Source organism: Oncorhynchus nerka, linkage group LG22 (assembly GCF_034236695.1).
Source record: "Oncorhynchus nerka isolate Pitt River linkage group LG22, Oner_Uvic_2.0, whole genome shotgun sequence".
Classification (NCBI taxonomy): Eukaryota; Metazoa; Chordata; class Actinopteri; order Salmoniformes; family Salmonidae; genus Oncorhynchus; species Oncorhynchus nerka.
The window spans coordinates 64,500,948-64,516,936 of record NC_088417.1 but is presented as its reverse complement, the minus strand read 5'-3'; the positions used below and the strand labels follow the sequence as shown (position 1 = coordinate 64,516,936).

At 41.1% G+C, this 15,989-nt stretch overlaps 1 protein-coding gene across 3 annotated transcripts in view; it reads left to right on the top strand.

The window, feature by feature from the left end:
* Positions 1-6,785: 6,785 nt before the first annotated feature.
* The window catches only part of LOC115105488 (homeobox protein cut-like 1), a 262,216-nt gene continuing 253,012 nt past the window's right edge, over positions 6,786-15,989 (top strand). For all 3 annotated transcript variants that reach the window (XM_029627594.2, XM_029627595.2, XM_029627593.2), the window contains exon 1: positions 6,786-7,218. In XM_029627594.2, coding sequence (XP_029483454.2) covers positions 7,024-7,218 — 195 coding nt within the window. In that variant the 5' untranslated portion in view covers positions 6,786-7,023. The remainder of the gene's footprint in view (positions 7,219-15,989) is intronic.

The window sequence follows — 15,989 nt, the reverse complement described above, 5'->3', positions numbered from 1 at the left end:
TGTTTAGACAATGGGGGAACGTCGCCCAAGGCATGCCAGCCATATAGAGGACTAACACCCACCGCCCCCAGCCCCCCATTATAATTGACCCATGCAGGGGTGCTGTGGCTCTGAACTGTTTATGTGACACCTTATTTTAGGAGCAGGGGCCACGGTCAGACAGTCAAATCCGGCCCCTATCCCCGAGGAGGGGACGGTGTGGGTAGTTGTGAGTATGTGTCAATGCCTCAGACTTCACAGATCCTGTAGTTAGGCCGGGTGCGACACCGCGTCTCAGCCCGCCAGATTACCACGGTAATGAATTGATACCCTTGTCTAGTTTGCGGTGGAAGGACACGCTTTGAACAGCTCTTGTGTGGCTTTTCATTAATAGGAGTGTTGGACACCATGGAATGATTAAGGTCACTGAGGTCACCGGGCTTTGTTGATCACTTAACCATTGTATTGTCTCACATTGAAACGTTATAATCAACCCCTAAGATATTTCTTTAGGGAGGTGAACAATTCATTTAGCAATCACTACAGAGATGAATACAGGAAATAACATTGACACATTGATGTCAGCTGCACTCTCAACATAGCTCACTATTTTCAACCAATTCAGTTGTGCTCACTGCTCAACATTTGTATCTGAAACAGTATTTTGGGACCAAAGAATATCATTATCGGCAGCTTATAGATGTCCAGGTTGTATAAGCCAAACACCAGATTCTTGATAGAAACATAAGCCCTTCAAATTGAACAGTCAAGCAAGAAAATAGCTCCTATTTACCTCAGTTGTACAGATATGGACCACTGTTGAGCTGGCAGCACTTTATGTTTGTGTGGAAAACAGGTGACCATTGTTCTGTCAGACGGCAGTAACTCATCTCCACAGCTAAGCAACCTTGGAGAGAGGCCTGTTTTAGCTGAGTGATAGGTTGTGTGTGTGTGTGTACAGGGGGGGGGGGGGGGGTGCGTGCGTGTACAGTAAAATAAAATGTTCTGGTATAACGGGCCTCAGAGAATGGGCTTGGGGAGACTGTGGAGAATGTCCTATTTTCTGTGGTCCCTGGCACGACATTGATTGAACCAACAGGGTGAAGATATTTTCACCCAGAGGGCTACTGGGGGGTTGTGTCCATGTTGGGTGCTGCTCCAAGCAGAGGTAGAGGAGAGGAGTCAAGGTCTCCAGGGGCAACAATGCCATGGGCACTGCATTCCTCCAATAACACAGGCGGCTTGGGCTCCTTCCTGGCATGTGACGGACCCATAAAACTGGCCAGCGCTTTGAATCACTTCATTATTCTTGCACCCTCAAAGCCCTCCCCCATTACCACCCAGCCCTGTCAATCACTTTATTCACATAATCTGTGTGGCCAACTGGACCACACTACCAGACATGTCAATCACTTCAACAATTCTCCCCTTACTTTTTCAAGCGTCTCTCAAATTAGTATTTAGTCTTGTGAGAGTATGCTCACCTTTGTATGCTCACCAGAGTATGCTCACCAGAGTATGCACACCAGTGTAGGCCCTATTATTAAACCTTTCCCAGTAAATGTTTTGAGTGTGTTGGCTAATCCCCTGACAGGGGTAAAGGTCAAGGATCCATCTGAACCACCTGCAGCTCACTCTGTTGTCAAAGGGCCTTGGCCAGCTGGATTGATTATAGGCTACTCTATCAGTCAGGTTTTTGGCGCCCCCTGGTGATTAAACTGCAGTAGGTAACTATGAAATTGACAACAAGCTCGTACTGTACAGACAGACACCATATACTTAATTGCCCCCTTAACACTTGTGGAGATCTGAGAGGATTTGATAAGAGTAAGCAATATGGCATAACCTCTGCCAAGGAGGGCAAGCTTGAAAAATTACAAAAGGTGAATCAAAAGGAGAACTCCTAGATTCTGCAGAGATAATGCAAGATAAGGCAAAGGTACAGTGCTGTACATTAAGAAAGCTTTTTTTGGAGGGTAAAAATATGTTCATGACTATGTATACTGTAAGTGGTTTAGTTATATTTACCTCAGCTAAATTGTATTTTCACATGATTGCCAGTAGATGGCAGCGTATTCCCAGAGAAAGGCACTGGTCACGCTTGATACCATCTGAATTTAGAGTGAAACTAGACATAACCAGGTAGAGTGGATGAACCTCCATTTTAGATGTTAATCCATTCACCTTGTTTACATATTTATGCAGTAAGTACCTGATTATCTTGTAAAAAAATTACAGCTATTTACCCCACAGAAATAAATAATAATTTCTGTCTGATTTATAGTAATGAAAAATGATATGACATTAATAAACTATCAATTTATTCCAATGATGAACCTGTTCTTGTACCAATAATGGCACTATAATATGATTCAGATTCCATCTACACACAAACACTCCCACAGAGAAGCACACAAACCTCGCTGGGTGGCTTTCCCCTCGCCCTCCCAATTCCATTCATTTCCGATGTCTTCTAAAAGGCTAGCATTTCCTTAATTAAAATTTAATCCAGAATGCCGTCTCCTTAAAACGAGGACTAGCCTCCAGAGGAGTCTTATTTGATTAAAAAAAGACGAGGAGGAGAAGTCCTGGGTAGATCTGCGTGTGGGGGAGACGGCCCTAATTGGGCTCCCAAGGGGGCCCTGCCTGATAGAGGGAGAGAGGGAGAGTGTGTGGGGGGGGGGGGGTAGTGGTAGCACCAGGCTCTGGTGGATTAGGAAAACAAATTGCCAGTGGGGAGGAAGGCGCTGGGATGAGCACTCCCTGAGCCCCTCGCTGAGGAGAGGGGAGGAGCATAAAGCCGCAGGAGTCTTCTGGGGCCCTCCTCAACTCCCAATGCCCTCCTCAGCACCGCACTTCACTGCACTGCACGCCTGGACTACTGTCTGCTACAACTCCCTCTGCTGCACTTTCCTCTCTTCCCCTGTATGATTTCCGCTCTCTTCTTTCCCCTTTCTCTCTCTCCTCATGTGTGAGCTATACTTCTGCTCCCTCTCTTCCTCTCCCTTCTGAGTTATACTTCCACACGGCACCTCTCTCCCTCTTTCCTCTCACTGTTCCTGGGTTACACTGCTTCCTCTGTTCCCCCTCTCCCCCCTCTGTCTTCCTCCCTTACCCTGCACACTTGTATGAATGTTTGTGTGTGTGTGTGTGTGTGTGTGTGTGTGTGTGTGTGTGTGTGTGTGTGTGTGTGTGTGTGTGTGTGTGTGTGTGTGTGTGTGTGTGTGTGTGTGTGTGTGTGTGTGTGTGTGTGTGTGTGTGTGACAGTCATACGAGCCAGCCAGGGGAGATGGGGACAGGAAAACGTCTCCTTCTTAGTTCCCTCATGGCCTGTGTTCATTCAGCATGTCACAGCTATTGTTGTGTTCCATTGGCACAGCTATGCTTTGTTTGAATTAGCCCGTGGCACAATTTCTATATTTTTATGTCTACAGTTTCAGTACATAATGTACTGTCATTTTGAATAGGAATTAAATTTGAAGAAATATGATATGTGCATGCTACTATTAATACCCCTTTGAGTGATATTCACTGCTGTACATCCTCCTCTACATGTTAAGCCAACGTTGATACCATTCTTCACCGCAGCACACTGCATTGGCAGGTTGATTAACAGTAATTTTCCATTTTAATTGGGGAATCCCAAACATAATTAATCATCAGAAAGCCCCCCACCCCCACATCTATCCCCACCTTTCTCCTTCTCTCTCTCTCTCTCTCTCTCTCTCTCTATTTCTTTGTTTTGTGACAGGAGACGTTGGGGAACGCTCCTCCATCAAGTTTGCCCATCCATGTCTGTTCAGTTCCCATCTTCCCCTGCGCAAACACAATCGTCACACCAATGGGCCTCCTTGTTAAGTCAAAGATAGCTCCTGGAGCTAAAAGAGAGAAAAAGAGGAGCTAGCTGGTCCCTGCGATACTGACGCACTCACACGCATGATTACCTTTAAATGGACTGCCTTGGTGAGGCCAGGACTGATGGCGCTGTGGATCTACCAGACTCACTCAACATTTAGAGAGAGTGAGAGACAGAGGAAATGAGCGAGAAAGAGGGGAAGAGAGACAGGAAGGATAGAGAAAGAGATCGAGAGAGGGGGAGGAGGGGATGTAGAGAAAGGGAAATAGAGAAGGACAGAGAGAAGAAGAGATGGAGAAAGAGCGAGCGAGAGAGAGAGAGAGAGAGAGAGAGAGAGAGAGAGAGAGAGAGAGAGAGAGAGAGAGAGAGAGAGAGAGAGAGAGAGAGAATAAGGCCAACATAGTACTTTTATTAAAATAAATGTTATATGTGTGTGGAGAGAAAAAGTGATACATGCATTTAAATCTGAACTGCTTTCAGAATGTTTTTTTTTCCCAGGATTGTCTTTTATTACTGTAATTTATCCTCTTTAAAGCCTCCTTCTGGAGATATATTTGAGACAGTATACATTTGTTCAACATTTCTGCACAAGTCTAGCTTAATTGAGACTCATCTGTACTCCATTCAGAAATGGATTGAACAGAGCCATTAGTCTCATTACGAGTTGAGCATTTCTTTGTAATAATTAGTCTAAAAGAGCAATATATATATATAGCTATATATTCTCCATGATTATGATTATGTGATTGTGTTTGTGTGTGTGTCTCATCTGTCTATCTGTCAACCAATCTGTCTGTACTGTACGTATGATTGTTTGTTTGCCTTTGTATGTTCTTCTACTCTACTCAGTTAATTGAGATTGTTCTAGACACTCCCTGGGCCTGGGAGGGTTCTAGTGGGGGAAAGTGACCTGGGAGGGTTCTAGTGGGGGAAAGTGCACGACAAAAGACATGGTGAGATAATACTGACAAGGTGTCTCTCTCTTTCTTTCACTAACGATACCCATGAAAGCTGGCCTGTCTTTCAGGTTTGATTTCTAATCACTGTGCACCCCACCCAGCCCAAGCATTAACTGACAGGAAATGTATACGGGTGAAGGGGGAAAAAGTCACTCATAAATGGAAAGTGCAGCCATGAATGAGCTGACAGGAGTTTCATGAGGGATTTTAGGAGGTTTTGACTCACTATGACTAAATTGACTCTATCGTATGGTTGGCTTAGGTTGTGATGTATTTGGTAGTCTTCCCGAATGTATGGAATTTGAAATGAAGTAGTCAAAGATAACTTGTTTGAGTACATCAGTTCATCGGCTGCATAAGTTGGCAGGCAATTTTGTAGTTTAATAGAATCCACAGATGTTTCACCTAAAGGCATTCATGTACTCTTCGCTTCTTAGACCGATTCATTAGATAACATAATGTCTGTCTGAGCGAGTGGGATTATACATTTCATATGTTTAGGAGAACCGACTGGTTTGGTCTGCGTTCCGATGGTACGCCATGTCTTATAGGGGATCTTAAATACATATATGATTACATGCATAAAATGACGGGGTTGAACAAGTGTGCATTTCCCTCTCTACTAGTTGGCTTGCATGCAGTGCCATGGGATTGTGTTCATGTTAAATGTGTCTGGTGTTTCTCGTTACCCAATAGCCCCTACTTTTCAACAAGTTATTCTGCCACTTATATGCCAAATAACTTTAAGAGCCAGGGATTTTCAACAGGAGTAATTGTGGCTGGCCAAAACAGCCTCTGATTCTATGGTAACTTAGACAGGCTATATTATTTCCTGCAAATGAAACAGAATGGAAATTTCCCAGCTTATCATTGAAGCAAACATTCTTGTAAAATTACATGCAAATAGTCTGGAAAAATGGTAGCTTTTATAACAGCTAAATGTATCATTATACACTGTTTAGCTATTATACACTGGGTTTAGCAAAAGTGCAAAATACAAATGCAAGTTTATATTATGTATTTGATGTAAATAACCTTTATCAGCATAACAATGTGGAACAGAATGTGAATAAGGGAAACACTATATATGAAAATATAACACTACATTCAGGCCAAGGCAAATAAATCATTTTGTCAATAGTATACTGTTTAGCAGTATACAATACTTGATTTAATAATCACTGTGATTACATTATTTTTATTGGTGATTTTAAAATATTTCTATCTGAAATCCAGCAATATTCAAGTTCTTAAATGTGTTAAAGTTTTGCATGAGTTACTTGACATGTGTTTCTTTGTTCTGCAATAAACAAAAACATCAAAGTTGTGATTCAATTATTTAAGTAGACGTAAGGCTATTTTTCTACCTACAAGACTGATAAAAGGTGTTGTGAATGAATTTTAAAGAACAAATATGGAAAGTTTCCAATCGAAAGTAGAATAGTATATACAGCACAACATGAAAACTATAGATTTCAGCAGATTGCTTGTATTCCCATTTCAGATCTACAGGGGCGCTGTTCTCCCAAATTCAAGTTCAAATTCAAGCACACATTGCTGAGACCGCTGAAGTATTGATAAAACATTCAGCCATGCAGTCAAATAATTAAAATGTTTTCACAATGCAAACTATACATCTTAGTCACTACATTTACTAAATAAAGTCCATGTAAAGAATTTATAATAAAAAATAATTTACAATAAAATAGTTCTAACAACCTTTCACAGTGTTATTCTTAAAAACACTTAAATAAATAAGATAATATTTACATGAAATAGAACTAACGGTTTACAACACCAAAACTATTAACGTGATTAGTGTAAAACGAAATATTATAGAATGATAATCTTAATCCAACAATTAATAAACGCATTTGAGCAAAGATAAACAAGTAGCACACAGAAATTAGGCTACAGAAAGAAGAGCAGAAATAATAGGCTACATGTAAAAACAAGAGTAGGCTATACTACATTTCTCATGCATAGCCTAATCTAATGGATAGTAGCCTATATGAAATAGCAATATTGGCAATCACATGTCGAAAAGCGAATAAAATCAGTCCAAAACACACACTCGACAACAAATCTTTCAGCATTGTTCACGATCTACATGGAAAATCCATCCCATGTTTTAGCTGTTAAAGAAATTGCCAACTCCCGTTCAATAATTCTATTCTGTGGCCCTATTCAATATCACAGGTTCATGTTCAATAACTCCATTCCACGCCCATGTTCAATAAGCGATGTCCCTGTTCAATTGCTCCGCTCCGTGTTTTGCGCGCGCTCCCCCTCCTTTCTACTGAACTCCAGCCCCTCGCTCTCTCTGTATCAGCCTCTCACTCCGTCTCAATATGTCTCAAGATGGCGGCCAATGCGGGATCGATGTTTCAATATTGGAAGCGCTTTGATTTACAGCAGCTGCAGGTCAGCCTTTTTCCTTAAAGTTTCTCTGCTTTCTTGAAGCCTTATGTGTGGCAAACCGTTGTCGAGTTGTGGCTTCGCTCTTGAGCCCCTCTTTGCCGGTGTTTGTGGCCGCTTTTGGAGCTCTCTTCTCCCATTGATTAAAGCAGCTCTCTCGTTGATCGGAAATTGATCCTCTTTGTTCAATTCCCATCGATCAGACATCATGGCCGCGGGGAAGCGGTCACTATGGCAATTCCGGGAGCAAAGGCGATTCCACTCTCATGGAAGACTATTCTAGTTCAAAACTGGAAACTTAATACCTTTGAGAGGATGTATTTGAGGTTCTTGATGCGTTTTGTTTGAATAATTTGGTTAAAGAAAATAAGTGCATTGGTTGTCTCGAGCTCTCGTGGGTGGCGCTGTGGTGCTGAAACGAGATGGGTGCAGAAGAGTTAGGTGACTTATGTTATCTGTTTTACACTGGGAAATATTGCGTTTGAATAAGAAATATACAAAATGTTGTGACAGCATACATTTCATAATAGCTGTTTGTAGTTATTTTCGAGAAAAGCTTATCGCGAAGCATCGTGCTCTTTTTTTAGGGAAGTGTTTTGCCTGCATCTAGGCAACTCGGTAGCTATTTTAATAACAAAAACAGTTTGATGTCTAGTTTGTGTCGTGGTTTTGTTAATCTGTAGAAAAAATGTGTTTTGATATACAGGCCAGCGAAAGTGTGATTTTTACTCTTTATGCGTAGCCATGGATATTCTCACCCAAGTTCAAGTTTGCGTTATTTCAATCTGTAATAGTTTACCATTAACTAAGTAACCAAGTTGTATGTTTTATTTCGTTTGAATTGTGCGCTCAATAGATTTTAAATGCATGAGTGCTCGAGCCACTTTTGCTTCCATAAAATGTCTATCTGCTTTATAATTTATAGTTCTGTATGAGCATATACTGCAGTTTAAATTGAGCACGTATAGGCCTACCCAAATTTGATAAATCGCTTATTTTATTTTGATTTCAACAGGTTAAAGTTATCTAAGACTGAAATTTGAATTGACTGTTGACTAATCGACAGCAGCAACTTGGGAGTGTAATTTTTGCATATTAGGCAAACGTGATTGGTTAATCAATAGGCCTATAGAATGAAGGTGTTATTGAATAGTCCCAATGAATGTGATTCGCTTTCATGAGGGTTACACTCATTGTGAAGGCTATTTGTTACATTTAAACAAACTACTACCAATCGCAACATACGTATTTATGTAGCCTATATAGTCTAGTTAATCCTTTAAAATCAATATTTGTTTACTTTTTCTCTTTGGCTTTTATTCTGATTGGTACATTTCAATGAACCTAGTTGCCTACTAAAAGCCTATTCAACTCCGATTTCGTGGATGTGTCGTTTTTGCATGTATTTTACAGCCTACAAATATAGGCTAATGATTCTCAAATTAAAAGGGGGTGTAATATCGATTCAGGTGGCCTAGGCTACTATCAAAGGAATGTTTGAAATGTACACGTCACTGAGTCTCACGGGTTTTTACACATCATGTCAGGAGGGGGAATGAGACAATGCGTGCCCTTTTCAATGGACAATATTTCCATCCCAAGATTAGAATGAAGTCTATTTAAAAGGTGCCGAAAATATTTTGTTATTCATCCGTATGCCGTTTATTTTCGACCATTGTTTTCCATGCTTCCATCCGTATGCCATGGTCTTCTGCGGCCAGGGAACAGGTTGATCTCAATCACAGGGGTGTGTTTTCTCAGCTATTTTGCCCCGTGCGACATGTACCATTGCCTCTTGAAATCATTGTATTTTTGAAAAGACAATGTGGGTGTATTTGACGGTGTATTTGACGGCAGACTCCTACTGTTCTTTCCCTATCTGAATTTGTTCACTCTATTTTGCGTCCAACTGGTTCAGGGATTTTCTGGAGGAATGTAACCTAGGCTCTCGATCTGAAATAAAAAAAATTGTAGAAGGAAAATAGCCTTACGGTTTTATGACTGATTTATGATTCTCACGCGAGGTGTGCTTTTGGCGCCACGAATATAATGCCTCATATTGTACCCACTGTAGCCAACCCCCGATAATTGAGAGTTGCACATAGGCTCTTATTGTGTCTTTATTTAAATAGTTAAAGCGTTCAGCTTCACATTCTGTCTAGCAATAAAGTCAACATTGATTACATTTCATTTTGAAATGGTCATTAAGTTCATATGACTTTATGGTCACAGTTATCTACACTGAACAAAAAATATAAACAACATGAGTGAGCATTTCTTCTTTGCCAAGATAATCCATCCACCTGACAGGTGTGGCATATCAAGAAGCTGATTAAACAGCATGTTCATTACACAGGTGCACCTTGTGCAGGGGACAATAAGGCTCCCAAGTGGCGCAGCAGTTTAAGGCACTGCGTCACTACAGACCCTGGTTTTTGGTCAGTGTAAATCAAATGGAATTTGTAATAGGTCTACCTTATTTAAGCAATAAGGCCGGTGGGGGTGGTCAATATATGGCCAATATACCATGGCTAAGTGCTGCTCTTATGCAGTGTGGAGTGCCTGGATACAGCCCTTAGCCGTGGTGTATTGGCAATATACCCCAAACCCTCGAGGTGCCTTATTGCTATTATAAACTGGTTACCAATGTAATTAGAGCAGTAAAAATAAATATTTCATTTTACCTATGGTATATGGTCTGATATACCACAGCTATTGCCAATCAGCACTCAGGGCTTGAACAGCCCAGCTTCTAATTGCATTTATAAATGGGGCGTTTTGAGCCCTGAATGCTGATTGGCTGACAGCTGTGGTATATCAGACCGTACCGTATAACAAAACATGTATTTTTAATGCTCTAATTATGTTGGCAACCAGTTTTATAACAGCAATACGGCACCTCTGGGGGGTTTGTGGTATATTGCCAATATACCACTGCTAAGGGCTGTATCCAGGCACTCCGCGTTGCGTCGTGCTAAAGAACAGCCCTTAGCCATGGTATATTTGCCATATACCACACCCCCCGGGCCTTATTGCTTAAATAAGGTAGGCCTATTACAAATTCCATTTGCTTTAAATTGAACAAAAATATTAATGCTACATGCAACAATTTAATTGATTTTACTGAGATACATTTCATGAGGAAATACATTCATTAAGCCCTAATCTATAGATTTCACATAATACAGTTATGCATTTGTTGATCGATGATGCCTTACGAAAAAATGGGCCTCAGGATCTCATCACAGTATTTTTGTGCTTTCAAATTGTAATCGATAAAATGCAATTGTGTTCATTGTCCGTAGCTTGTGCCTGCCCATACCATAACCCCACCACCACCACGGGGCACTCTGTTCACAACAGCAAACCACTCGCCCACACAACGCCATACATGTGGTCTGCGGTTGTGAGGCTGGTTGAATGTACTGCCAAATTCTCTAAAATTACTTTGCAGGCGGCTTATAGTAGAGAAATTAACATTGCATTCTCTGGGAACAGCCGTGGACATTCCTGCAGTCAGCATACCAATTATACGTTCCCTCAACTTGAGACACCTGTGGCCTTATTGCTTAATTATACCAATGGCATTGTTGAATATTTGTTTGATTGGCTTGAAGGGTATTCTAGAGTGTGCATTATTTCCTTATAATGCACGGTATATTTGCACAGTAGAATTCAATGGCTATAGTGTTGTTTTGTCTCTAGTCGTGATGTGTGTTTTATCCTATATTTATATGTTATTTATTTAAAAATGTATATAATTTAATCCCAGCCCCCGTCCCAGCAGGAGGTATTTTGCCTTCTGGTAGGCCGTCATTGTAAATAGGAATTTGTTCTTAACTGACTTGCCTAATTATTTAAAAAAATATATAGTTCATTATTACATGTTATATGTTTGAGCTGCATTTGAAAGCAAAAGTCTAATTGAAAACATTATTGGCATTGTTGAATTAGATTTTCTTAATAGCAAGGTAGGACTGATGGTTTGGTTAGCTGAACTAGCAAGTCTGTTTGTTTGGTTATAGCAACTACTGTCACTATCTAGCAAAGTTGCAATCCACTTCAATGGATGTTGTACACATTTCTACCTGCAAATGAACACATCTAGGGGTAAATGTGCTAAATTATATCTAACTTTGGAAGGGTAGTTCCACTCTGCTAGCTCGTCATTCATTATTTTCCAGATCGCATGGCCCTTCATTGATTATCTCTTACTAATTGGAACGTCAAAACCAGTTAAATACGATTCTGAAATTACACATCTTAAGAAATGTATTCTCAAGTACAGTTATAATTTGTCTATATAGTTTATATCTTAAGTAATACTTTCAGTTAGATATATCTTGCATTATTTAGGTTAATTTTGTTAAAATCTCATACTGAATATTTTGTGGGGTATTTTTTATGTTTAGAAAGAGTGAACCATTAATCTAGTCAGAAACCTTAACTACTATTATCAATCATTCTAAACAAAATGCTTCTTCATCTTTTATTTAACCTTTTATTTATCTAGGCAAGTCAGTTAAGAACAAATTCTTATTTACAATGACGGTCTACCCCGGCCAAACCCGGGCTGGGCCAATTGTGCAGCGCCCTTTTTATTTTATTTCACCTTTATTTAACCAGGTAAGCTAGTTGAGGACAAGTTCTCATTTGCAACTGCGACCTGGCCAAGATAAAGCATAGCAGTTCGACACGTACAACAACACAGAGTTACACATGGAATGAACAAAACATACAGTCAATAATACAGTAGAAAAAAAATAAAACAAAGTCTATATACAGTGATTGCAAATTAGGTCAAATATGGGAGTTACGGCAGTAAATAGTCCATGGTGGCGAAGTAATTACAATATGGCAATTAAACACTGGAATGGTAGATGTGCAAGTAGAGATACTGTGGTGCAAAAGGAGCTAAATAAATAAATACAGTATGGGGATGAGGTAGATAGATGGGCTGTATACAGATTGGGCTATGAACAGATGCAGTGATCTGTGAGCTGCTCTGACAGCTGGTTCTTAAAGCTAGTGAGGGAGATGGGGAATCTCCAGCTTCAGTGATTTTTGCAGTTCGTTCCAGTCAGTGGCAGCAGAGAACTGGAAGGAAAGGCGACCAAAGGAGGAATTGGCTTTGGGGGTGACCAGTGAGATATACCTGCTGGAGCGTGTGCTACAAGTGGGTGCTGCTATGGTGAACAGCGAGCTGAGATAGGGCGGGGCTTTACCTAGCAGAGTCTTGTAGATAACCTGTAGCCAGTGGGTTTGGCGACGAGTATGAAGCGAGGGCCAGCCAACGAGAGTGTATAGGTCGCAGTGGTGAGTAATGTATGGGGCTTTGGTGGCAAAACGGATGGCACTGTAATAGACTATATCCAGTTTGCTGAGTAGAGTGTTGGAGGCTATTTTATAGATGACATCGCCGAAGTCAAGGATCTGTAGGAGGGTCAGTTTTACGAGGGTATGTTTGGCAGCATGAGTGAAGGAAGCTTTGTTGTGAAATAGGAAGCCGATTCTAGATTACATTTTTGATTGGAGATGCTTAATGTGAGTCTGGAAGGAGAGTTTACAGTCTAGTCAGACACCTAGGTAGTTGTAGTTATCCACGTATTCTAAGTCAGAGCCGTCCTGAGTAGTGATGCTGGATGGGCGGGCTGGTGCGGGCAATGATCGGTTGAATAGCATGCATTTAGTTTTATTTGTGTTTAAGAGCAGCTGGAGGCCACGGAAGGAGAGTTGTATGGCATTGAAGCTCATCTGGAGGTTAGTTAACACAGTGTCCAAAGAAGGGCCAGAAGTATACAGAATGGTGTCGTCTGCGTAGAGGTGGATCAGAGAATCACCAGCAGCAAGAGCGACATCATTGATGTATACAGAGAAGAGAGTCGGCCCGAGAATTGAACCCTGTGGCCCCCCCTATAGAGACTGCCAGAGGTCCGGACAACAGGCCCTCCGATTTGACACACTGAGCTCTATGGGACTCCCTATGGAACTCCCAATCACGGCCAGATGTGATACAGTCTGGATTCGAACCAGGGACTCTAGTGATGCCTCTTGCACTGAGATGCAGTGTCTTAGACCGCTGCGCCACTCATAACTGCTGCGCTTCCCAGAACATAAGACATGTTAACTACACATGTCTACCAATGGTATCCATTTAATGAGTGCGCATTGACTCTTGACAGCCATACATAGTTCTCGCATAAAGTATGCGTCATGTAGGGTTATGTTAAGAGCCCAGCAATAATCATGTTAAGACCCATCCAATGATATTAGTCAAGACAGCTGCTCAGCAGAGAGGAGCGAGACGATGGCCTGTCTGGAGGATCCAGACCCGACAGCAGGGTGGACTCAAGATTTCACCTCTATTATTGATGACAACTTATTTAATTTGCTGCAGTATTGCCACCGGTGAGTCTTTCTGACAGGGTATGCTCAGGCTTGTCAGGCACTGCGGTATGGCCTTTTCATCACCAGCGGCCACAGCCTCTTTTAATTGGACTCTCAGAATAAGGAGTTGCTAGTGATACCACATGTACATGTTACAAGTAATAAACCAGTATATTGTTTCTGTTTTTATGGCCTTCTCAAATTGGTGCATTCCAAATGGGAAAGACATTAAGCTTCAAGACAAACCTTAAATGGCTCGGCAGAAATAGGATTTCTGTCTCTGAGCCACTATCCCAAACAAGGCAACTGCTGCTTTCCACTCAGTGATCACCTGGGAAGCGCATCAGATAATGTAAATCCAAGATGTTGTAGTAGACCCAATGGTGATACCACCAGACATTCTAAAGCAGTTTATTTCCAACTGGAATGTAAGCTTATGTCTACAGCTTGTCAGTGTTACAGGCATTGAATGAGTTACAAGGATCAAGATGAATGTTTCTTCACAACCTGTACGGGTAAGTTCATGCAATATTGTCTGAAAGACCACCTACATCAATCAGCGTTTTCCAAACTAGGGATCGCAACCCCATGTGGGGTCGGCTGATTTGAAAGGGTCGTGAGGAAAAAGTAGAAAATAAAATAAAAAACACTGCTTGGTTTATAGAACCTGGGTCAGTAACCTCCGGTAGCCGCTAGATGCGGTGGTGATAAACAGAGCGGTTTCTGTTTTCTTCCTACTTTTGAACAGTTTAAGCTACAAAATATTATGACCCCATCACAATCACTGAAAGATAAGACTCAGGAACATGTATGTGTCTTCTGTTTCCCTTTGACTGCCATCAGGCCACACATGACCAGTTATAACAGAGTGGAGACTAGACACTAAATCAGAATGGGGGGGGAAAGGACATCGATGTTCTTTTCTACACATAATATCATACGTATTTGACTGATCTTCTGAACTTCCCAATGCCTTTGTGATGCATTTGTCACTTTAAATCATCCTTCAGATTGAAATACTGTCAAAAGTACTGTCAGACTGATTTGTAATAGACTGTCATAAAAAAAATAAACATTGGCCGTTGATTACATAACTCTTTTGACATGCCGGGGTGACTTTTTTTTAAATCACAAAGGGGTTTTGGGTCAAAAAAGTTTCGGAACCCCTGACCTACATATTAGGGCTGGGAATTGCAAGGGACCCCCCCGCACAGCTACAAACTGCATAGTTTTTTGGGGACTCAATGCTCAAACTCAGTTAAAGTGGAACCAATACATCGACAAATGCTACTCCCACTTCAGTATCATTATATCCTCATGTCCTGGATATTTTTCTAAGGTCATTCAACAAATGAACAGGGAGACTACAGTTTATGCACACTACAAATAGTGCATGTGCAAAGATCAGAGTTGGGGGCTAAAGAATTTGAAGGAAATTAACACACACACAACCCCTACAAGCCTGTCTCTCAGGTGTGGTGACTTTCAATATTTCCCCGCTCATCTCAGACAGACAGCCCACGGGAGCTTGCCCTTTGAAGCTTGGAATAAAAGGGTTTTCTTGTCAGGCATTTTTTGGGACATGCTCCTACGCTGCTTACAGTAGGCAGCTCAGTGAAACTTTGAAATGGCACCATTACAGGGCTGCCTTTTGAAGTTGAAAGGACGCCCACAGTTTCCTATTCAGGCCCTTGCTCTCCTGATTAAGTTTGATTTGGCTGTTTACATTCTTTGTGGGCCAAAATGTGCCAATCCCATTTCTTATGTGAGCCCTCAGACAGGGCCTCCTCAGAAAGCCTGCTCTCCTCTCCGTGTCCGATTGTCAGTTTGTTCTTCATTAGCCACTTTGTTCACAATCCTCCCCATGAATGAACAAATGGTGTTTATCTAATCTATATTATTATTTTCCATGGCTTTTATCTGCCGAATGTCGCAAATCTGTTTTTGATATAGTGTTTTATTGAAATGATCCATCTGAGGCGTGTGTCGTAAAATCTGTAATTATAGCATGTTTAATGTTTTACAGTTTTTCCACTGAACATTGCTTTTAACTTAAATTTCTGATGTGGAAAGTGTAAACATTTTCAGGTTATTATTTTCCCAGAATTAATTCAGGTTTTAAACTATTAACACCTTTAAGGCAGACTGTAACATCTTTATGTGAATGAGCTTTATTATGTATATTGGGCCTACATTAAATTATAGTGAGAGCATTGTTGGAGTGTCTGGTTTGCAGTAGCTAGCTAAGTGTTTGTTACCGTACAGAGACGTTTGGTTTACTTGAGAGAAGAAGCTTGTCTGGTACAGTTCTCTTGCCCATAGACCAGCCTCTGAGCTCATTTTTCCACCTCTCCACATAGACGTCCATTCCCATATAGGTTCTCAGCCAT